Source organism: Cryptomeria japonica, chromosome 4, assembly GCF_030272615.1.
Source record: "Cryptomeria japonica chromosome 4, Sugi_1.0, whole genome shotgun sequence".
Lineage (NCBI taxonomy): Eukaryota > Viridiplantae > Streptophyta > Pinopsida > Cupressales > Cupressaceae > Cryptomeria > Cryptomeria japonica.
In genome coordinates this window covers 332,113,109-332,138,414 of record NC_081408.1, presented here as the reverse complement: position 1 = coordinate 332,138,414, position 25,306 = coordinate 332,113,109, and the positions used below count along the sequence as shown (strand labels likewise).

The 25,306-nt window shown below is 40.7% G+C and overlaps 2 protein-coding genes across 6 annotated transcripts in view; one reads left to right on the top strand and one right to left on the bottom strand.

Annotated features, from left to right (window-relative positions):
- The window catches only part of LOC131063583 (uncharacterized), a 252,376-nt gene that overhangs the window by 125,233 nt on the left and 101,837 nt on the right, over positions 1-25,306 (top strand). The window lies entirely within an intron of this gene.
- Positions 6,875-8,470, bottom strand: LOC131875465 (uncharacterized). Its single transcript, XM_059219813.1, has 3 exons — positions 8,403-8,470; positions 7,559-8,257; positions 6,875-7,428 (listed from the first exon to the last, which is right to left on the bottom strand). Exons 1-3 carry the CDS (start codon positions 8,448-8,450, stop codon positions 7,063-7,065), a joined length of 1,113 nt encoding a protein of 370 aa, XP_059075796.1. The 5' UTR covers positions 8,451-8,470; the 3' UTR covers positions 6,875-7,062.

The following is a 25,306-nucleotide window of genomic DNA, read 5'->3' as shown; positions in this document are numbered from 1 at the left end:
TCTACTAACCTCTATTTGCTTTTGACCAGCAATGTAAACCCGATAGGCTTTGGAGGTTTCACTGTAGCCTACAAATATTCCTCTCTTGCCAGAGGGCTCCAACTTGGTTCTCTTGTCCTTGGGAATATGAACATACACAGGACAACCAAATATTCTCAGGTGACTGATGTCAGGCTTGATACCTGAGAAGGCTTCTTCAGGAGTTATATTTTGTAATATCCGATGAGGACATCTATTTTGAACATACACTGCTGTTCTAGAGGCTTCTGCCCATAAAAAGATCTGAAGGTCTTGATCACGAATCATAGCTTTTGCAGCTTCAACTATAGATCTGTTCTTCCTTTCAGCAACCCCATTTTGTTGAGGGTTGTAAGGAACACAAAACTCCCTTTTGATCCCTGCCTCAATACAGAAATCACGAAAGCTACCCGAGGTGTATTCACGTCCATTGTCAGACCTTAGAATTTTAATTTTCTTTCTAGTGATATTTTCTACAAGAGCTTTAAACTCTTTAAATCTACCTAGGACTTCATCAGATTCTTTAGACCTTAAGAAATAAATCCAAGTTTTCCTAGAGTAGTCATCTATAAAAGTTACATAATACAAACATCCACTTAGGGATGGAATTGACATTGGACCACATAAATCTGAATGTACAAGATCTAGTATTTCTTTAGACCTATTTTCATTGCTATGGAAAGGACTTTTAACATTTTTACCCATAGCACAACCTTTACGAGTACCATCATTTACATGAATGAGTTTAGGAATACCTTTTACCATCTTCTCCAAAGATGGGAGAGCCCTGAAGTGAAGATGTCCAAGTCTTCTGTGCCAGAGTTCGCTGGAACTTGAAGAATAATGAATAAGTGATTGAACTGGGAGAGTGGAGAGTTTGTATAAGCTCTCATGTCAATTTCCGATCACACGAGCTGCCTTGATGCTGAAGTTCTTAGGCCAAGCAAGAACTCTTCCTTCAGAAAATGCAATTTGATATCCCTTATCCTCCAAGGCTGAAATGGATACTAGGTTCCTCTTTATCCCTGGAACGAACAATACATCACTTAGGTGTAGAGAAACTCCCGATTCAAGTTTTAGAGATGTAGCACCAATTCCTCTTACAGCATAGCGTGCATCGTCCCCAATGATGACTTGGAGATGTGACTCTTTCTCTACTAAATCAAAAAGGTACTCCCAATGACCGGTGATATGTCGAGAGGCTCCACTATCAATTAACCATGTATCATTGTCCGTAGGAACATTGCTTGATAATGCTGATATGAAAAGAAAACCATTGGAGTTATCTTCAACCTCCTTCTGAGATGAGACTTCATTGATGTTTGCTCCTTGATGATTAGGTCTTGTTAAACAATCCTTTGCAAAGTGACCAAACTTGTCACATCTAAAACACTGGATGCGAGAGAGATCTTTCTTCCTCTTCCTAGAATCAGGTGCAGAATCTGATTTGAAATTTCTATTCTTTTTGAAGTTGCCCTTCTTCCAATACTTTCGCTTCTTGGTAGATTGAGAGGCAAGAACAGGTGTATCTTCATTTTGAGAATTCTTGACGATTCCTCTGGTAGTCAATCTTGATTCTTCTTGAATACAATCTGCTCGAAGTCGATCAAACTTAGGTAATTTTGACCTTCCACTTATGCTTTGAATAAATGGCTCCCATGAATGAGGCAGACCATTCAAGGCTAGCATGACAAGGTCTTTATCTATCACTTGATCCCCAATTGCGCATAGTTGATCTCTCAATTCTAAAATTTTCATGAAGTAGGTGATGACTGAATCTCCTTTTGCCATCTTAACTTGGCGGAGTTGTTGTCTCAAGGCAAGAGCCCTACTTACGTTATTAATCTCATATAAGCCTTCCAAGGTCTTGAACATATCTCTTGCAGTTGTCATCTTAGAGATGAGAGGCACCAAGTGATCTCTCACGGAGTCGATTAATATCTTCTTTGCCTTGATTGCATTCTTCTTGAATTGCATTTTCTCCTCGTGATCTTCTGGTTCGGATAAATCATTTTCCTCTACGAATTGAAGAAGATCATTCTCCTCAAGTGCAATGAGCACTCTAAACTTCCATGAGGTGAAGTTAGATGCGCCTTCAAGTCTATCTTCGACTTTAAGACCGTTCACCATTTTTGAGACTTAGAGATACTGCACTGGAGAGAGAGGAGAGAATACTTGAAAGTTGTTTAGAATCTGATCACGATCTTCTGTCACCGTGGCTTTGATACCATGTTAAATTTTTATGATCAGATTAGATAGACAGTAAATCAAACATAAATGCACAGAATATATCCTGGGAAAATCTTCCTCTAGAAGATGAAAAACCCAACAATGAATGTCTCTGATTATATTTATCAAATATGGTTATGATTTTACAAAGTTGCTTCATTTCTTGAAGCTATATGAATAAGTCAATTCCCTCTAGACTGCTGTGATATAATCCAAACTTCTGTAGAATTCACGGACTGCCGAAGGATGAATTATGATTTTCGATTTGACTTGAATGTATTAAGTAATCTGCAGATGAAGGAGATCGATCTGCTATAGGATGAATTCCATCCACTGAAGAATGTGTATGGTCTGCCAATTCGGTCTGCTATCTATTGTGTTCAATCTGCTTATTGTATCCGATTTTCTAATTGTATCTATTAAATTACTATCGAGGAAGTGTGAGGATCATCGAACTATATACCTATATCGAACAACACGACTTCTCCAAAAATCGGCTCTTCTCAATCATCACGTCTCTCCTCAATCCTAACCAACACGTCTCTTCATTAGAGCGAGTTAGGTATTAGTTATATTAATGAACCGCTTCATTAATTCGCCAATATAAATCAAGGTTCAGTATTATAGGATTCAAATTATATTAAATGTGTAAAGCTGATTAGGCCATTCACACATTTGATGGCAAGTCAGCTCTGTAGGATCCGACCGATGCTATACAACAACACTATCACCATGAATAAGCAGATTGTGCATTATTACTATCTCCCAAGGAGACTCCCGCAGATATATACATCAACATTAAGAACCCAACAAAACTGAAGAGCAACCATTATAAGAGGATACCCAACAGTTGTTCAGCGAGGTAGAAGAGAACTCAGCCATGAGTAAGGGATTGGATACTGCATCCATTCCTCCTATGCCCGATCAATTACGGATCGACAGCGAGTCAGCTGAAGCCTTCAAAGAACAGAGTGGGAGTCTAGCAATTACATCTGAACAGACCATCCCTCAAGACTGGCTAATTGCTCGTGCGCAACGGAAAGCAGCTGTCAAGCCACCAATTAACATGGAGGATATTTTCTCTCGAATAGGAGAAATAAAATCCAAAGGCAAGAAAAAGCCGAAGACTTACTCTAGGATCACTAAAGATGAGCAAAGGAACCGCACGACTCATATTGCCACCGCACCTGCAAACAAATCGATAGATCAGATTGCATTGGCTGATTACAATGTTACGACCATCCCAATAGGGCGGGTCACCGAAGAGCAAGAGAGGGAAGAATTCAAAGATTCCGTGCAGAATATGCTCAGACAGCTCGACGAAATGACCGCTGAGAGAGATATGTACCGAGCTCGTGTTGAGCAAGCCGAGGGGTACATTGATCACTTGTTGAAACCACTGCAGCATGCCTCTGAATCCCATGTTCCCCCATTAGCGCTAGCACAAAAGACTACAACTGAATTTGAAGGAGTGCGTGACACTGCCAAGGCCGTCAAGGAATGGGTCCAGAGCATTAAAAAGAAAGCAAAGAAGATTATTAATGATGTATTCGAAGTAGCAATCGAAATACAAGTAGCACGGATCAAAATGCTGCAGGTGCAAAAGGAGTACGCCAAAATCTAGGAGGTGGTTGCCTTAGCTCAACCACTCATGAGGGCTCTTTTCTCGACTCACGCTCGGATTCCGGCAATCCCTTCTATCCTAGATCCCCATAATATCAATACTTTGAATGAGTGGTACTAGATTGTTTGCATGAAGATGGACATGGCAGGTATTGTGAAGAGGATTTAGGAGGAATGTGAGATGGACCTATCCCATATTGAAAATGGCGATGAAGATGTTCATAAGGCATTGGTCATTGGCTGGATGGAGACCATGAAGGATGCTGATGTATTGTCACAATGGAATGCTAGGTTGAGGTCCGATAAAACTACATACTCTGTGGAGGACATAGAGTGCATCAACAAGCTGCATTCAGACATATTGCGCTTTGAAGATCAGCAATCGGATTGGCGCGAGTGACTAGGGATAGTCGACTCTAATCTTGAAGGAACACAGTTCAAAATGCGCAATCCTCCTTTTCCACCTAATTAGGAATTGTTTCCCATTTGTATAAAATTCCAAGAGTACGTTCGGGGGGAACGTACAGCACATCGGGACATTTGGGAAGGTTACCTGCATGAAGAGGATGAATTTGTGGAGAAAAAGTCCATCAAGGGGAAGGAAAAAGTGCTTTCCTAAAAATATATGTTTCTTTTAAATTTTAAGTGCACTTTTTCAAACATAAAGTTTCTTTCCCAACTGCCAAAGTTATTGGAAATTTCGAGCTCCGTGGAAGTGCACTTTTTGGAGCAGCTTTATATTTGGTAGTTATTGGTTACTTTATGGTTGGTGTTGATATTTTTGCTTCCCATTTATGGGTATGGGCAGCCTTAATTAGGGGATGAATCTGGCCCACTTGTCTAAGTTTAATTTTGGCCATCCATCCATTTTGAGAACTCTATATAAAGGAGTTAGTTTCTCCTTTATTTTAGGCAGAAAATTAAAGATTGTTGCAAAAACTCTGGCAAAACATATACAGATTTTAATTGATGTTAAAGCTGTCATTTTTACTGTGAGTGCATGGTCCTCTTCTCCACCTCTTTTAAATTTTTGCAATTGTATTTACTTTTCAGACAGTTTGTTTATACATGTATTTGATGAAAATCTTGGTTCATACCATTAGGAAATAATTGATTATTATTCCCTCTGCATGGTTAGTCTGAGCCCAATTTTATGCTAAGTTGGGTTGTTAAATTTGAATGAATGGGTGTAAGAGTCCAGCATTTGTATTCAGCAACTTGAAAATTCAAAGTTCCTAGATGATTGCATTGGTTTTTACCTAGTTGTGCTAGTTTGCTGGCAAAGTAATTTCTGGTTATTTTAAGATTTCCGTCTATGTGTTTAAATATGCTGTCTCAGTTAAGTTAGCTAGCTGTTCATATTACTCTCTATCTTTATCCCTCGTTTTCCTTTTTTTTTAAAAACCCGCAAGTCAAGCTGAAGTAACATCATGTTAAAAGCAAATAAGATGAAATAAGACTGTAAGATTTTAGGGAACCTGTGCGAAACCAATTCCGTCTAACCGTAAGTCCCCTTTGTGTTTCTAGCAGTATACATCAACTGCTAAGCTATCCTGCAGACAAGACCTGACAACCAAAACCTTGAGGTCATCCCCATTGATCAATTTAAATTAGCATTAGGGATTTCCTTATCTCAAGAGAGGATAGGATACTTAGCATTCTATTCTGCGTTGCCCGGATGAAGTCGTAGTTCCGCAATTTTAGCCACGTCAACATAACACAACCATCAACCAACCAACACATTAACTACCCAAGAGTGACAACCCACTTGATACAAACAATTAATACATTGGCAGATAACAAATATTATCAAATATAAAGATAGGCATTTTATGACGGCTACAAAAAACATCTTTTTTTCTTATATTGTTTTCCTCCATGTAGATGGTACAATTGACATCCTTGATTCTATTTGTTGTTCTATGTATAAGAGTGTTCAAGTTAAAGGGTGAAGTTATTTTTGATTTTTGGATGTTTCTAACTTTATACAAGTTATTTTTTGTTTTAGCATAACTTATTTTTAGAGTAGAAGCTTTATCCGTGGATGAGCTTTATTTGAAACTATTATTTTTCATGCAATTTTTATTTTCAAAGCAATTTTACATTTAGGAGCAAGGTTGTAGGGAGATGTGTTTTCGGGGTTTGGCATGCGTCTTCAATACTCCATGGATGTCCCTGCATGCAAGAGACGCTCCGCCATAGTTTTCGGGCATCTCTCAATGTCTTCTACCCAAACGCAAAAAAACCACTAACATACACGAAAGAAAGAGAAAAATGCTGACAGAAGAGAAAAATAACATGGTAATTAAAGAGAATGTCGTGGGAAGGAATAGAACACCATGAGTAGGAAGCACAATGTCATGACAAGGAAGAATAGTGTCATGACAAGGAAAATGTGTGGGATGGGATTTTTTGAAGCGACAGAGACATTTGTTTGGCTGGCATAAACCTCTGAGCCCCACAACCTTGTAGTAGATTTCAATCATTTCTGCCCTTTTCAATTAATGCTGGTTATTGAGAATTTATAGCAAATGATAAAAAATAACTAACACTAAGAAATTAGCTACACCCTCTAAAGTGTAAATGATTTTTATTTTTTGTCAGCTATCCTTGCTGAAATTGTGGTTGTAAAATCAAATGATTGTATTTGAACACTACTGAAATTTGATTGCTCTATTGTAATGGTTTCTACTCATCTCAAATAGCTTCCAGGTTGTTAGTTTATCCAATTGAATGCTGATTTGTTTTTTCCATAGATACCATAAAACTTCAGTAACTTAGATGAAGATCCCTACTATGGAGGTAGAATTTTGAAGCAATTAGATCCTCTTTCATTCTAAGCTAAGTTGCCGGTTCGGGTTCGGGTTCGGGTTCGGGTTCGAAGAACCCGGTACGCCGGTACGGCAAAATTTTGAAAAGGGGTTTGGGTTCGTTTGGGTTCATTAGTACAAAAACATGTAAATTTTTTTTATATATATATATATATTTTGATATTTGTGAAGCCTATAAGCATGAATTAAAATATGCATGTCACATAGCATCATATGAACAACAAAACAAACATAAACTTGTAATCATAGCATCATGATCATACCATAATTGATAATAGCATCATATACATCAAGTTTAATATCAAAATGACAAAATATTCAAGTATCATTGTTTCAACTTTCAACAATATAAACTTAAAGTTTAATCATCAAATGGATCATCTAATTCTTCATCCTCCTCCTCCTCCTCCTCCTCCTCATTGACATTGACATTACATGAGCCAATGCCACTTGCACTTGCACTATAAGTTGGCTCAATTTCCGAGTCATCAAGTGTCAATGCAAGAAGCTGAGAAGCAGGAGCATCCAAATCAGTATGCTCTGGCTCTATATCCCACATCTTTGTTTCTCCTTGTGTGTAGTCATGTTGTTTGTGTGAAAGAAGACGTAGGTTGGAATGCACATATACTAAATTCTCCACTCTTTTTGATAGCAGCCTATTGCGCTTTACTGAGTGGATGAAAGAGTATGTGCTCCAATTTCTTTCTGAAGCAGATGAACTAGCAACCTATGAAGACAAAGTAAACAATTAAAGTTATACATTTATAAAAATAAAATTACTAGCAACCTATGAAGACAAAGTAAACTATAAATAAACTAAAACTTGTAAATTTAAAATTTTAATTAATTAAACTTACTTGTGATAAAACTTTTATAGCGAGGGGTTGTAGGTGTTGGAAGCATGTGCCATGGAAGTACCACCAGCTATGAGCATCTTTCTTGGATCTATGACGAAGTGCATCAACACTTAGACCATTCCCATTTGCGAATTCTATGAACTCATTTGTAACAACATCTCGCAAATCATCATCGGGATATAGTCTAAGAAATGCTGCCTTATACCCATCAGATACTTCTAGATCTCTCCATGGTGGAATCCTTCCTGGTTTATCAAGAAACTGATTGCTATAGTACTTAGGTGTCAAGGCATAGGCAAGAAGGTGCAAAGGAGTGGTCATCTTATTCCACCTCTCTACAATAATTACTTCCAGTTCTTTGAAGAATTTCTCCTGAGGATCATTCTCTTTTTCATTTATAGTGACCTTTGTTTTTTCAAGCATTGAATCAATGCCATCATAAATCTCACCTATGCAAGGCCTATCCATGTCTGTATAGCGAATCATGCTCATGATGGGCTCAGTGATACTTAGGAGATATGTAACAAGATCCCACCATTTCTCATTCAATATTCTATCCCTAATTTTTTCTGCCCTCTCAGTGCTACTTTGCTTCCATACAGTCCAATTGGTGCTGATCACCATATTGCATAGTGCCACTCTAACTTTCACAAGTCGTCTTAAGACGATTGTGTTTGATGCAAAACGGGTCTCAGCAACCTATAACACAAATTAATGCCAAATGATTAAAAAATAAAGCCAAACTTTAAAGAAGAATACACAATATAGCTTACACAATGATATTATTAACATTGAAAATTCAAAAAAATCAGAAAATGTAAAATTAAATTACTATTTCACTTACCTTCAATAGCTCCAAATTTGAATAGGTTCTAAAAATCCCTTGAGACATGTGGTGGTTTGTGATGAACATCTGGATGCCCTCAGCCTCTGCATACACATCTCTGATCCATTTTATTTTTTGCCCAATCCTTTGTAGCATAAGATTGAGTGAATGTACCGCACAAGGTGTCCAAAAGATGTGATCATAGCGTTGCTCAACCAACAAACCAGCAGCTCTACAATTTTTTGCATTGTCCGTTATGACTTGGACAACATTGCGAGGTCCCACAGACTCAATGGCAGAGATGAGAATTTCTGCAATAAATTGGCCATCTTTTATTTGGCCCTCACAATCCACAGCTCTCAAAAACATTGCCCCTTTAGGGGACACCGCTATGACATTGATCAAGGGACGGTTTTTAGCATCTTTCCACCCATCTGAAACAATTGTTACACCTGTCTCAACCCATGAATCCCTTATGGGTTTCAATGCATCTTCAACCCTCTTCACCTCTTTCTCCAATAATGTTCCACGTACCTTCTCATAACTGGGGCCCTTATACCCTCTTGGTGCCTCATTAACACTTTTTATCATTTGCTTCCAATATGGGGAGCGAACAACTTTGAATGACAACCCATTTGCATAAATGCACCTTACTGTATCTTGATCAGCATTGTCTCTACTCTCATTTTGGAATGCGGTTTCTAAAGGCCCCTTTCTTCTTTTACGTGTCAAGGGTGGTTCACTTTGAGGTTCATTTGTGGCAAAGAAGGGGTGGTCTTCTACTACAATACTGGGATTAGAAGGGCCTTGCATTCCCCTTGTTTTCTTTGATGCGGTTTGGTTCAATCTACGGGCTTCCCTCTCTTCTGCCGCCTCATGCTCCCTAATATATTTCATCACTATCTCATCTGGTATAGGTTTACCATTTTTTCCAGGGCATTTTTTGATGCCTCTTCCTTTTATTCCACACAAATGGCCTACCACCCGATAATATGAACTATTACGTTCAATATCACATCCATGGCATTTCCAACGGAATCCCCCACCTCCCGGAAGTTGTTTTATAATGTCCACATATTTCCATAAGGGAGAATTTGGATCATTTCTTTGTTTTGCAATTATTTGTTCATTGCCAATGGAGGAAGATGTAGATGCCATTCTAGTTCCTATGGCAAGAAATAAAATAAACATATTCAAAAACAAAAACTAAATAATGAAAAAAAATTCAAGTTTCATGTTTGAAAATTTGTGAAACAAAAAAAGTTGGAAAATAATGTTTAAAAACCTACCTCTTGCAGCCAATGGAAGCTTGAAAATGTATGGAAATGATGCTGCAACACTTGTTGAAGCTTCTAAAATCAGTCTTCAACTCCTCCTCTTTGATCTTGGAAGCCAAATTTTCTTCAAACTTTCTTCAACCTGCTCTCATAAAAAAATTGTTTGCAACACAAATGAGGTGAAATGTGTCAATAAAGTGTTTTAGAAGTGTTTTTTAGGTTATGATTTTCACTTTTTAATAGGCGGAACTGAAAAAAAATTAAAATTTGGTTTGTTTTTTAGCTTTACGGGCTGCCCAGCCGCTGGGGTTCACCTAGGTTCGACTGGGTTCGACCCGGGTCGAACCCACCCTAGGTTTTTCGAACCCTGGTCGAACCCAGGTCGAACCGGACCCGTACCACGGACTCGGTCGAACCCGGACCCGTACCAGGGCGTCCCAGGGGCGAACCCGGTAACTTAGATTCTAAGAAGCTGGAACTTTGAGAAGCTTCGTGGATTGTCTAGCATATTGTAGGCATTTAACTTTTTTTAAAAGAATAACTTGACTACCTAGGTTGCAACTCTCATTTTACATGGCTGCTATAATATTATGGTAAGGCAAAGCCTTATATTGCAGGCATGTTTAACATATATGTCTCATTTTTCAGTGACTGATAAGGTGAAGACATTTACAAATGCATCTAGCCAATTTTAGTGCAGGTTCATGCAATGAATAGAGGATTTAATTTTTTTGCCCAGTGAATGCTTAAAACAAATAAACTATGACAAACTTGCATTCCAACTTGTTTACTACTACAATTGGTAAATTAAATACAGGAAATAATAACGTACATGACAATGCATACTAGACACGGCAGTAAAATATATCTTTATTCACACATGCAATTATTACAGAGAAGAGACCAGAGAAGGTCAGCCAAGGATTACAATAGACCCGACTATACCGTACTACTTTACTTGGCGGTACACAACATATTTAAAAGGACCCGACGGTTGCTGAAAGGTACACAGCCGTCAACCAACACCCACCTAACTACCCAAGAGTGACAACCCACTTAATACAATTAATTAATACATTGCCGAATGACAAATATTATCAAATATAACCATAGGCATTTTATGCCAACTACATTATTCCCCCAAAAAGAAAAAGTCGTCTTCCAGACGACAAGCAAACATCAAGTAATATTCGAGAAGACTAATGACAAAAAGTGGCTTGGACTGGACAACCCCAACTTGTAGTGTACCTGCCAAATCAAATGGGGGTTTGGGGGCAACGCCCCTAGCGGGGTCAAGGGGCAGGGTCCCGAGGCAGCGACCAGGGCACACTCCCTATTGCAGTATAGGGTGGGGTCGAGGGGCAGCGCCCTGATGGTATGATGAATCAATAAGGATCTAGACAACTACTGAGGGGGGGGGGGTGAATCCGTAGATAGAAAACTTGACACAACTTTCTCCAAACTCAAAAACAACCTCCCAAGTCAAACTCTGAACTGACTAGTTCAAATATTGAACTACAAATTGCAATATCACTGTCAAGTATACCAGTTTGACTGTCATAACAGAATAATAGCTTTGAAACTCTCAAACCATTTAACCAAAACGTCCAAATACTTTACCAACAAAAGTAAAAGCACATTTCAGATTACTGCCGGTCATCTTATCATATCTAAGTGGATTTAGCAGTTAAGCAAATTAACCATATCAATCATAACCACAAAAACATTCACCACTTGACACAATGATTTTGACGTGGAAACCCAAATGGGAAAAACCACGGTGGAAATGAATACCCACAAGTATTCTGAACTCTTTTGAAGTTCGCCCTTTAAGGAGCCAAGCCTGTTAAAGCTTTTACAAAAAGTCCTTGTTAAGAACACATCTTGTTAGGGACCACCCAGTTAAGGGATTGACTATAATGCCCTATTAGAAGCAATACCCTGTTAGGAGTAACCTCGGTAGAGGATTTGAAATCCAAGCTAATGGATCACCTAGTTAGAGGATTTAGATAACACTAAGCTTGTTAGAGCTTACCCTGTTAAGGGATTTGACTGTTGTAATTGTTAGAGATCAACAGGGGTTTGCTGATCTGGTGAATAGCACTACTCTGCTTGATTAGATCCTTTTCACGCTCCTATCTACCTTTACACATACTGCAAATACACCTTCTGGTTCGGCAACCAATCACTCTTACATTCAACCAAAATTGCCAACACTACAACAAAACAACTCATCGACCTTATAAGCAAAACAACAGGTCAGTAACACATCACAAACCTAAGATCTCATAGAGATTACAAACAAATCGGTTCAAGTATGACCGTTGGATTACATAGTAATCATTGCACATGATTCAAGACAACCTCGACCGCTCCTTGATCACCGCTTCATTGATCCCTGTAACTCATCACGCAGTTTCCACTTCATGCAATGTACTCGCTCATTCCCAAGATAAAACCGTTATCTCTAAGCGCCAAAAACCATTTGAACTCTTCACATATAACATGCATACGTGGCATAATCATTACTGTTCATCATTCGATCATGAACCATTTCAACCGATTCACCAAGCTCCATTAGTTAGGGTTTGGCACATCAACAGGTAGGGTTACCGGTTGATCTCACTGCTTTTCAAGTAATACCAGTTTCCTTCACTAGCTCACCTACCGGTTGCAAAGCAACATCATTACCGGTTATAGTTGTCATCAATGACAACATAATAGTTCATCAATGCAATCTTCATGCAAATGCCAACATGCCCCTGCTGCTAACAACAAATTACAACCTTCAAAACCACACGAAACTCCATGGCGCACATGATTTTTCTGATTTTTTGAGACGCCAAAAACATTGTCGATGAAGCCAAAAAAATCTAGATTTTTACTCCCACCACCTTCTTTTTCTGTCCTTCCCGTATGACTTGACCATATACGGCTTGATACACATTGTGGTCTGAAACATCACACGTACGATCTGCACACCTATGTGCCTATACGGTTCCATTCAAATGCCTCCATCTGTCACCATACGGATTTCCTTCCGCAGCCAATTCTGTACGGATTCCTTCAAAATCACCTTCCAAGTCTGTACGGATTCCATCTAAACCCCTTGAACGCAACTTGTCTGTATGTTTCTATACGGATTTGTACGGTGCTTCTTTCCAACATGTGCTCGACTTCCCTTGTACGGATGCATACTGTTGTTCCCTACGGATTTCTGCCAGTCACCAGATGATTTCGTATGGATTTGTATTGTGATTCTGTCTATTTCCCATACGGTAACCTGCAATGGCTAATGTCTTCTGTCCATATGGGTTCGTACGACTATCTTCTTATGCTCGACCTTGCTTTCTATATGGATGTGTACGAATGTCCTCGGTGTCTTTGTTTTCTAAGGCCAAAATGTTTCTGTACAGAGGTGTACGGCTTCTGTCCCTTCCCTTCTCCGTGGCTTCCCTGGCCCTGTATGAATATGCATGACCTCTTCCCGTTGTCCCTTTTGCAAGCTTGTATGGGCTGTACGTTCTTGGCTCTCTTATCCGTACGGATTTGACTCCACTAATTCACTCTGCAGTTTTGCCGAACTTGGCTGGCTCCTGTACCACCCCTTCGGCCGTAGGGGTTTCCTCGTGCCGTCCATAGGTGTCGCTTCGCTTACCATACCTTCAACCGTAGGTGTGACCATGCCTTAGGCCGTAAGTGTCATCATGCCTTTGGTTGTAGGTGTTTCCTCTTGTACTACCCTACCAGCTGTAGGGGTCTTTCCATGTACCACACCTTCAGCAACACCTTCGGCCGTAGGTGTTTCCTTCCGTACCATACCTTGGGTAGTGGGTGTTTCCTCACGTACCACACCTTCGGCTGTAGGTGTTTCCTTTCGTACCATACTTTCAGCCGTAGGTGTTTACTCACGTACCACACCTTTGACCACAGGTGTTTCCTCACGTATCACTCGGTCATAGGGACTTCTTCGGTACCTTCGCCAACCTCTTTGATCTCCCTAATTTCGAACATGTTACAGCCGGGTGGAAGACCTCATAGTCCTCCATCTGCTAGTGAAAGAGTTCGTTGAGGGAGCTCGTCTCATCCTCCGAGCATCCAACTCTAGTACTCTTTGTCGTTGGGTTCCATCTTTCCCTTGCCGTCATGAGAGTCATCTAAGTCAGAATCGGATGATGCTAGTTCCTCGCTCATTACCTGGTTCCTCAAGTCAATCACATACTTACGACCTTCACTCTCAATGGAGAGTGTATTTTTCTTCCAGTTATGATTTGCCTTCACCATGATCAGCCAACCCCTCTTGAGGAGAGCATCGTAGGCCTTCTCCAATGGGATGATGACGAAGTCGAGGAAACAATGTTGGGTGCCGACAACAACCTTTTGTGCCATGAGTGTTCCCAAGGGTTTGATACCGTGCTAGTTGGCACCGACAAGGTGGAATGTTGGCAGCTAGAGGATTGGTTTGCCTAGATTCCTCCATGTCTCTTTTGGTAGTATGTTTACTCCGGAGCCGCCGTTGACAATGGTATTTGTCAATTTCTGTTCCATGATCTCCATTTCTACTACAATTGGCTTCGGACCAATACTCACGGCGAGTAGCATGGGGTCAGTGGCAAACGTGCTGGGTGATTCTACTGTTGGCATGGGTTCCATGGCGGACATGCCAGGTGGTTTTGTTGCCGACTGGCGGTGTTCCTAGCCGATGGTGTTGTCATCGACTACATTTGTGAGAGCCATTTTTAATTGTGGCATTGTTTGTAGAAGGTCAAATACCTGTACTGGTACAGTAGCCTGCAACATCTGTTTGATTATAGTTTTTTCAGACTGTAAACGAAGTACGATACTGGCGGCATTATGTGAGGCCCTTCGTTCTTCCGCCATCGCTGTTCAACATCAGCCTTTGCTTCCCAGAGTCTTTCCTTCTCTATACAAGGATTGGGGTACACTGCCTTTTTGCTCTGCAATCTTGTAATTGCCAGTACCTCCTTGTGTGGCTGCTTGATGTCCAACATATTTACCCCTTTCTTCTTTGGGCAGTCAGTGTCCTCATGGTTCCCTGGTCCATACCATTTGCACAATAATTGTACGTTGTCTTTATTGTTATGGCAGTCTCTCTCAAAGTGCCCCCATTCGCTGCATTGTCGGCACTGCATGATAGGACATTCTCTAGAGTCATATTGTATTTGGTTTCGCCCTCGTTAATTTCCATTATCGCTAGGTGATACATTTTGAGGTTTTGATGGGCTAGACTCTCCCAGTGTGAAGAGTATTTGTGTACTTCTCATCTTCAAATTGTATGGGCACTCCTTGATTGAATGCCCCAACACTTGGCAAATCTCACAAAACATATTCCTAGGACAATTGCCTTTCGTGTGCCCCTCAATTTTGCACTCAGTACACCATCGTTTATTACCTTCTTTGCTGGTTCCTTTCTTGGCCTTCAATTCTTTCATCATTCTCAACATATCCCGTCGAAGGGCTTTTTATGCTTTTGGATTATGTCACTGCTACCTTCGATGCTCTCATCATCATCGGTCTTCCTCTTCTCTCGGGAGGAGGTTTTGTTTTCACTCTCGATGTCCATCGCTCGATTGTAAGCATTGGCATACGAGGACGGAGGCACTACTTTCATCTTCTTGCGTAGTGAGGGTATCAATCCCTCCATGAACCACCTCTTCTTCAACCTGTCAACTGGCTGGTTCTACATCTTGTTCAACAATTCTTTGAGCCTACGGTTGTAAGCGCGCACACTCATTTTTCCCTTGCTTGGTATTATAGATTTCGGCCATGATCTCATTATCATCCCTTCGGAGTTTGAATTCCCCTGGGAACTCCTTCTTCAGATCACTCCATCTCGGTTTGTACTGGGCGTTGAGGTCTGTGTACCAGTCAATGGTGATCCCTTGAAGGGTGGCATGAAATGCCTTTAGCCAGTAGTCCTTGTCATCTTGGCCATTAGCCTCCCATATTGTTATACATGTCTTACAATGTCATACGGGGTCCTCTGATCCATCCCTCGTGAACTTCAGCAATTTTTGCTTCTCCTGGGTGTTCAACATTGTTTGCACTCCGAAGGTACGTGTGTATTCGCCTTGTGTGTCGAACCTGGGTGGACTGTTTCGACCGCTACGTTCTAGTGCTTTCCTTGCACTCTCGGCCACGCAGATGTCCTCTACACGTCCACCTTTAGCATCCCCAACACTCCAAGTGCTTCCAGGTGTGTTGGACCTGGGTGGACTGTTCCGACCGCTACGTTCTGGTGCTTTCGTTGCACTCTCAGACACGCACACGTCGTCTACATGGCCACCTCCAGCGTCCCAACACATCGAGTACTTCCAGGCTCTGACTTGTCTTTGTGCTCCCTCTGGCCGAGGGTTGGTAGATCACCTAATCACTTGGTCTTGGCTACTGTGTGGCCTCTTCTCACCTTTAATGGGGTCTATGGACATGAATCACTCAAGGCTGACCCGATTTCTTTTAAGGTAACGATGCCAAAATGTTTACCGCTACAACTAGTAAATTAAATATCGGAAATAATAACGTACATGAAAATGCATACCAGACACAGCAGTAAAATATATCTTTATTCACACATGCAATTATTATAGAGAAGAGACCAGAGAAGGTCGGCCAAGGATTACAATAAACCCGACTATACCGTACTACTTGGCGGTACACAACATATTTAAAAGGACCCGACGGTTGTCGAGAGGTACACAACCGTCAGCCAACCAACACCTAACTACCCGAGAGTGACAACCCGCTTAATAAGATTAATTAATACATTGCCGGATGACAAATATTATCAAATATAATCATAGGCATTTTATGCCAACTACACAACTGTTTTGAAAAAAATGGCATAATTTCATGCCAAATCTAATAATGTTTTATTTTTGTGTAGAATGTCGGGTAGAGGAAAACAAGATTTTTACCCATTTTGAAAGTATTGCGATCATGTTTTAGGATGAAAGGGTTCAAGTGGAACAACAATAGTCAAATGCAAGCTTGTTCAATGGTATGGCAAAGTACTTACATGAGGGTGAAGGCTCATTTCCTTCACATATCTAGGAAAGGTGTCGATCCTTATCCCAATGAGGTAGAACAATATGACGTTGTGAGGGATCAAGAAGGTGTCAATGCTTATCCCAGTGAGGCAGAACAATATGACGTCGTGAGGGATCAAGAAAGGGCAATGGGAAAGTTTTTAATTTGAACTGTCATGCTTCAATGACAAGGGCAACTATTGCAGCTTAAAACCAAAATAGAGAGTTAGAGGTGGGTGTGTCTTCTAGAGATGTAGCAACAGAATATTCTCACAAGAGACCACACATTGGAAGATTGTTCGATATGAAAGGTCAAGAAACAGTTGATGCAAAGATTGCACAATTCTTTTCGGGAAATGGAATATTGTTTAATGTTGCTTGCTCGCTTTTCTATCGAGAGATGGTCCAAGCTATCAGTAATGCACTAGTAGGGTAGAAACAACCGGGTATGAAAAGATTTGCATTACTCTAATTGATAAAGAAAAACTCGATTAGAGAAACAAACTACACCAATGAAAGTGTGTGGGCTACAAAAGGATGCTGTATTGTGATGGATGGGTGGAGAAAAACTAGAAATCATCCACTACTAATATCATGGTAACATGCAGCAAAGGGCCTTATTTTTTAAAGCAACAAATTGTTTAAGGCAAGAAAAAATGCATAGTTTCTTCATAATCAGCTATACAACAACATTGAGGAGGTGGGGGCATCACATGTAGTCCAAGTTGTTATTGATGCTGCCCTTGTTTGTAAAGTAGTAGGAATGTTGGTGCAAAAAAGGTACAAACATATATTTTGGAATCATGTTGTGTGCATTCATTGAATAATGCACCCAAAGATATTGGATCTCACATCAAAAAAAAGGGCAGAAAAATACAAATGTTCATATGTAACCATCATCGCACGCAAGCCATTTATCAAAAATTTGCTAAGGTGGAACTTTTCAAACTTGCCGATACACAGTTTGATTTTTACTTTATTCTTCTTGACCGTCTTTGTGAAGTCAAAGGAGCTTTTTGTTCCACCATTGTTAGTGATGCATGGGCAGTTTGGAGACAATCTACATCAAATACTATAGTTGAGGTGAGAGGTGTGGTCCTTGATGACCATTTAAGGGCTGATGTTAAATTTGTTGTAGAGTTTATTAAGCCCATATGTGAGCTGATCAAATTTGCAAATTCAGACAAGACATGTTTGGGAGAAGTTTATGAAGCAATAGATTCCATGTGTGAAAGATTCAAGAAGATAACAAATGCAAAAGATCTTTCTCTATATCCTTTGATAGAGGAAAAGTTACATGGAAGATGAGACAAATTTAACACATCTCTTTATTGTGATGCCTATGCCCTTAATCGTAAATGGTATGATGTACAAGTAACCAATAAGAGGGCTCCATATGAGGATAGAGAGTTAATGAAGGGATTTTGGGTTGCAATAAAAAATATTTATGGCTAAGGTGAACATACTTCAATTTTAAGTAGTCAATGGAATAAGTTTTCACATGAGCATGTTGATTTTTTTTTTTGTGGAGGTTATTGATGTGGCGAAAGTCATACTTCTACTCTTTCGATCAACACAATAGAATTTTGAGGTAATCCCATTCTCTCTTGCATAAGGACGCTTGTAATGCTACTGAAACGATCATGAGAAGGCGACCTCAAAGTTCAAACTGTCAATTCTTGACTACGGGATAGCTCAATGGTTCATGTGTCTTGCTAGTAGACACAAAGGGACTTACGTTAATGGGTAGGATAGGCTTCAAGGTTCTATAAGGCGTCCCTTTCTCATCAAATTTATGTTGAACATGATGCTGCTTGACATATATTAACTTCAAATTTGTAAAAATAGGAAAAAGAGTAGGGAAGAGATACTAAACTACTCTAAACCAAAACAAAATATTTGGGCAAATAGACGGAAACTTTAAAATCACCATGTTCTGCTTCGCCAGTTAGACACAACTAGGTAGAACTTAGTGCAATCTTCAAGGGGAAATCAGATTTTCAAACTATTAATACAAGCACTGAATCTACAACATACATTCATACAAGCATTTAACAACCGAACTAAATTCATAAACATGTTCAGACTAACCATACGGGGGCTTTGACAGTCAGTCAATCCTTAATGGTATGAACGTAAAATTTCTATCAAATATCTACCCAAATATACTATTTGTAAATAAAATGCATAGCAGAAATTTAAATATGGAAGAAGTGAGCCATGCACTCACAAGAAACATATATAGCTTGAAATTCCATTAATCCTGTAAATATTTCGGCAGAGTTTCAGCAACAATTTTGGACTTACAAAAAATAAGGGAAAACCAGTCCCTTTAAATAGAGTTTCAAATTTTGGATGAATGGCCAAAATTAAAACAAAATAAGTGGCCCAAATTCATCCATGCAACATGACTACCCATGCCTAGTTAATATGGAGCATACCTTTCAACTAACTAAACGATTATCAGCCATAAAGATGCCCCAAAAAGTGCACTGCACAGAGCTCAAAAACTGAAACTATACTTTGGTAGTTGGGGAGAAATAACTAACTTTGGGGATTGCACTTTTTATCATCCCAAAGTAGATATTTTTCCCTTTTAAAATATAAAATCATTTTCGCCTTTTAAGTACCCTTTCCATATGTCTTGGCCTGCAGCTCGCTTTGCCCGAACATATTCTTGGAACTTTATGCAGATGGCCCTTATCTCTGGTCCAGGGGGTGTCGCTATGCAGTTGATTCGGAACATGATGTCCTCATAGTGACTTTTTACCCTTTTCAGCTCCAACTCCCAATCCTCTTTGTTGGTCTCGTACTCTCACATTGTTGAATGCAGTTTGCTGGCCATTACCATATCATTCTTGGTGTATGGAGCCCCTTCATCATTTTTTAGTCGGCCTTTCCAGCATAATCTCAGCTCGTTATATTCCATCTTAGGCCTCCAATCACCAACCAAATTCTGTGGAAGCTGTGTACAATTAGTTCCAATACGTGTGAAGGTGCTCTCACAGTCCTCCCATCCATCATCAAAGAGGTCCATGTGATCCCTCTTTAATCGCATAGTTCGGTACCAGTTTGCGAAGGTGCTAAATTCATGGGGTTCGATGATCTGTCGACCTGTAGGGATCTTGGAGAATGTCCAGAATAAAGCTGTCATGATTGGAAGTGAGTTATTAACCACCTCCCTTAATTTCTCAAGCCCCTCCTTGGTGGATGATATTGCATGGGTGGTCCGATCTATTTCATGCTCCAAAAAGGTCAAACCCTGGAGTGTTTGATTTCCCATTTTTGTTACCTCTTCGAACCACTCCTGCATTACCCTGTTTGAAGCTCTCATCCTTTCAAATTCAGTGGTTGTCTTTTGTGCTAGTGCCACGGGAGGAACATAGGCCTCTTTAACATGTTGTAGTGGTTTTAGTAGATGATCACTGTAGCCCTCAGCTTGCTCAGCACGTGCCTTGTACATTTCTCTCTCAGCAGTCATTCTTTCCAGGTGGCTAAATATTGTATCCATGGAATCCTTGAATTCCTCTACTTCTTGACTTCTAGTCGCCCTTCCCGTCGGGATTGACATAACATTGTAATTAGCTAGTGCGACCTCTTCAACGGACTTGCCTTGGGGTGGAGCAGCAATGTGCATGGTTCGGTTCTTTTGAGCATCTTTAGTCACCTTGGAATATGTCCTCGGCTTCTTTTTCTCTTTAACCTGAGGTTGTCCTATTCGGGAGGATAGGTCTTTTAAGCTTATAGGTGGCCTTACGGTGGCTTTCCTTTGGGCTCGGGTCTGTAATCATGCTTGAGGGATAGACTGTCCTGAAGTGACAACCAACTCCCTATTCTGCTCTCTTGAGGCTACATCTGATCCACTTTCTATTCTTGGTTGATTAGTTAGGGAGAAAGGCTGATTTCCCTCTGTATTCTATTCTTTGTCAATAGTTGAGTTCTCTCCAACTTCATTCAGCAATTGTCAAGGAACCTCAAGCTCATGTTGTCCTTTATCTCTAGGGAGGTCTTCATCCTTGTCCTCCTCTTTATCTTTTTCCTTATCCTCATTCTTTTCAGCAGCTGCCTCATCATCTTTATCACCTACCTTTTCTTGTTCTTCCTGTTCGGTATCTTGCCGGTTATCTTCTTCATTGGGTTGTATCTCTCCTTTTCAATCTGATTCTCAGGCCCATCCAAATCAATGATTTGCATCCCCGGCTCTTGCACATTAGGCTCTTCTTGATCTGCTATTTCAGCAACAGCTGAATCAATTTGTTGTGCGGGAGGGGTGGATTGGCGCTCTACCTCAATTACGTCTTCTACTGCATGGGTATCTTTTGGTGAGGTGGCAGCAGACGGCCTCCTTACTGGTAATTTCTCTTGTGCATGGGCCTCAGGTGATTGGCTTTTATTCTTCCTAGACCTCTTCGATACACGCGTCCCTTTACTAGCTTTTGCCTTCTTTCTCTTCTTTTTAGGCTTCTTCCCAACCTCTTCTTCTTCTTCTTGTGCAGCACTTGATGTTTCGTCCTCTTTTGATGAATGAGACTCAAGGCCTTGGTGACGTGTCTGAAATCGCATTACTATGGTTCCATCCGGCCAACGTAGAATAGAATACTAAGAATCCTATCCTCCCTTGAAATAAGGAAATCCCTAGTGCTGTTTTTTATTGATCAATGGGGATTACCTCAATGTTTCGGTTGTTAGGTCTTGACTGCAGGATAACTTAGTGGTTTGATGTGTTTTGCTGGAAATGCAAAGGGGACTTAAGGTTAGATGAACAACTTTGAGTGAGTTCCCTAAAGTTTAACAGTCCTATATCAATTGATTTCAGTTGGATTGATACTATCTCAGCTTGACTGTAGGGTTTTTTCTTGGTTAAAAAAAAGGAAAAAGAGGAAAGGGGAAAAGAGATAGAGAAAATCTGATTAATTATCTAAGATAACATGTTCAGGAAAACAAACAGAAACCTCCAAAAAACCAGATTTAATATTATCAACTAAAAAAGGCACAATGTTGTAAAATCTAGTGCAATCTTCAAGGGGAACTAAATTTTCATGCCACTAAACATAAATGCAGAATTTTGACATTCATTCACTTGATGTTTAACAACCGAACTGAGCATATAAATGGGTTCAGACTAACCATGCAGGGGGAGTGATAATCAGCCAGTCCTTAATGGTATGAACACCAAGGCTTCTATCAAATGTTTATCCTAAAAATACTATCTGAAAACAAAATACATAACAAGAATATTAAATGGTGAAGAAGGAGACCATGCACTCACAAAGAAATGAAACAGCTTTAATTTCCATTAATTCTGCATAAATTTCGCCAGAGCTTCAGCAACAATCTTAGACTTCTTACAAAAATAAGGGAAAACCAACTCCTTTAAATAGAGTTTCAGAATTAGATGAATGGCCAAGATTTAAATAAAACAAGTGGCCCAGATTCATCTGTACAACAAAGTACCCATGCCCATAAATAGGAGGTAAATATCAACAACCACCCAAGGAGGAACAATAACTACCTAAAAAAGGCAATTAATAACTACCAACAGCAGCTCAAAAAGTGCACATGCACGAAGCTCAAAATTTACAGCTAACTTGGCAGTTAAACATGAATTTTATGGCCAAAAGTGCCTTTTTAGATTTTAAAAGAAATATGTACTTTATGAAGGTGCTTTTTCTTGTTCTGCTATAGACCCCTTTTCTAGAAATTCATCCTCGGCATTCAAATATTCTTTCTAGAGGTCTCGACCTGTCGCACGTTCTGCCCGAACATACTCTTGAAATTTGATGCACAGCTGGAACAACACCATGAACTGAGGCATATGAGGATGACGTATCTTATATTGCATGCCCTCTAAATGACGATCTACATGCTTTAAACCATCTTTCCAGTCGGATCGATGAGCTTCAAAACACAAAATGTGCGAATATAACCCGCTGGCAAACTCCAGGTTCTCCGTGGAGTAGGCGACCTTATCCATCCTCAATCTATCCTCCCAGTCCGGCTACACTTGGTCATCGGACAAACTATTTTTCCAACCCAAAACCATTGATCGGAGAATCCGGCCACCAAGGTCTCTCATGTCCCTCAAAATTTCCTCGCATGTCTCTTGCTCTTTGTTAATGGTGGCCTTTGTGTCATTCTTCATGCTGATGGTCCAGTACCATTCTTTAAGAGTGCTGATGTCATATGGATCTAGGATGGCAGAAAATGTAGGAATCTGTGCATGGGTCCAGAAAAGAGTCCTCATGAGGGGAAGAGTTGTAGCAGCGACCTCATGAGCCCTGAGGCATTCCCGCTTTACCTCGAATAATTTGACCGAAATGGTCTCTCGGTGGTGGGCCATTTCTTTTACATCCTCAATGATCAGTTCTCCCCTTTCTTTAATGTCTCGAATCCATTCTTTGATAGCCTTGGCGGTATCCCGTACTCCTTCGAACTTTGTTGTGGTCCTTTACGCCAATGCTGATGGGGGAACATGGGATTCGGGGGCATGATGCAATGGTCTCAGCAAGTGATCAACGTACCCCTCGGCCTGCTCAGCACGAACTCGATACATGTTTCTCTCAGCAGTTATCTCGTCGAGTTGCCTGAGCATGTTTTGCACGGAGTCCTTGAACTCCTCCCTTTCCTGCTCTTTGGCTGCTCGTCCTATCGGGATGATCGTAATGCTATAATCGGCCAGCGTAGTTTGATTTGCTGGCTTATCGACAGGCGGGGTGGCGATATGGATGGTGCGGTTCCTCTGCTCATCCTTGGTTATTCGGGAGTAGGTCTTAGGCTTTTCCTTCCCTTTGGACTTTGTTTCCCCTATGCGAGAGAAAATGTCCTCCAAGTCAATAGGTGGCTTGGTGGCTGCCTTCCACTGTGCACGAGCAACTAACCAATCTTGAGGTATGGTTTGCTCAGATGCTATGGTCAAATTCCCACTCTGCTCTTTAATGCTTTCAGCTCGTTCATTGCATATTTGTAACTGATTTGTTATAGGAGTGGAGGAAGTGTCCAGTCCTTTTCTTACAACTGAGTTCTCCCCTACCTCACTGAATAACTGTCAGGTATCTCCATGTGTTGGTTGCTCCTCAATTTTGTCAGGCTCGTGGGTCTCATCCGCCCTTCGTTCTTCTTCAACGGTGGTGTCGTCTTTGCCAATACTATGTAGTTGCAACTTGTGCCGACTCCCTTGGGTGAGTTCATGTACATCAGCCCCTTGATTGGACGAAATTTCTCCTTCCTCAATCTGATTTTCAAGTTCGCCAAAATCAATGATCTTCACCTCTGTATTTAGCTCATCTTGTGCCGAAGGATTATCAACTTCGAATGCATCAACATCGCTCTGGGAAGGCGGAGTAGGTATATAATCAAGTTCAACTACATCATCATCGGAACTGGGGTCCTTTGATGATGAAGTGACCTCTGGTCTTCTAATAGGGATCTTCTCCCTTCTTGTCCTTTTAGATGTCCGAGTCTCTCTGCTAGCTTTGGCCTTCTTCCTTTTTCCGGGCTTCTCAATCTCCTCCTTTGGTGCACTTGAGGTTCCCTCATCTTTCGAGGACTGAGAATCAAGACCACCCATCATATGGTAGGTGAACTGAACTCCTTCACGAGTTAGCTGCTCAATCTGTTGGTGTAGCCAATGATCGGTGTAGCTTCTTGGGGCTGCCATAATTGCCTCAAAGTCAGTGATTGGATCCTGTGACGAATCGATGCTCGATAAGAGATGTCTTACTGCCTCAAACTCCCGAACTTGCAAGCAATTTCCAGAATCTGTTACCTGATCCGAGACCCGACGGTATTCATAAAGTCGCATTTGCTGCACACTTAACCTTGAATATTCACGTCGTCGGAGCTCATAGTCATCAGAACAATTCTTCCAATAGTCTTCAATTGATTCCTTTGCTCTGTAGCGCCTGCCGTAGGCTCTCTTAGCCAAATTGTCACGATCAAAACATTTCCTTGGGAAATGTTCCTGTAGGCCATAAGAGGCTAACTCAGCAAGTGACTCGTCGGCATGTGCTAGATTCTTTAAATGGACATCGAGGTTACCCAAAATCATAGGGAAGGAGAATCCAGACTGCTTCTTGTCTCTGAGTAAACTGTTCGCTGGACGTGCTTGCCTTGCAACTTCTAGAAGAATTATTTTGTCGGTTGGATAGCGTGGAAGTCGAAAAGGAGCTCCTTCAAAGCCGGCTATCCGAATATAGGAGAACCTAGGGAACTAAATAAACCAGGCGCCGTACCTTTGTACCAAAATGGTAGCTTGCTCTGAGAGCGTTATGTGTAATCCCCCCTACATCAACCTGACTAGGCGCATTGTGAAGGCGTCATTGACACGCTCATACTAACCAATAGCATAAGCAGGGTTGTTGTTTTCTCTCTGAGCTATCATGATAATGTAGTTGCGGATAGCAGTCGTACACCTTTACCTAATTGGGCCCGTTCCCGATTTCACCCTTCTTGCTCAACCCTGGCAATGGTTGGTGTCGGGCGAACATATAAACTAGGTAAGAGGTTATGGTGAAGTGCTTTTTCTCTTCAAGTTCGACCAACTGGGTATGGATATTGTCACTGATGATCTGGGCCCAGCCGAACTTGGATTTCCCGACGA

Coding starts and splice junctions, on each gene's coding strand:
- LOC131875465 (XM_059219813.1), bottom strand. CDS start 8,450: ATGTCTCAAGGGATTTTTAGAACCTATTCAAATTTGGAGCTATTGAAG. Junction 8,258..8,402: donor CAAATTTGGAGCTATTGAAG/GTAAGTGAAATA, acceptor TTTGTGTTATAG/GTTGCTGAGACCCGTTTTGC. Junction 7,429..7,558: donor CTATAAAAGTTTTATCACAA/GTAAGTTTAATT, acceptor TTGTCTTCATAG/GTTGCTAGTTCATCTGCTTC.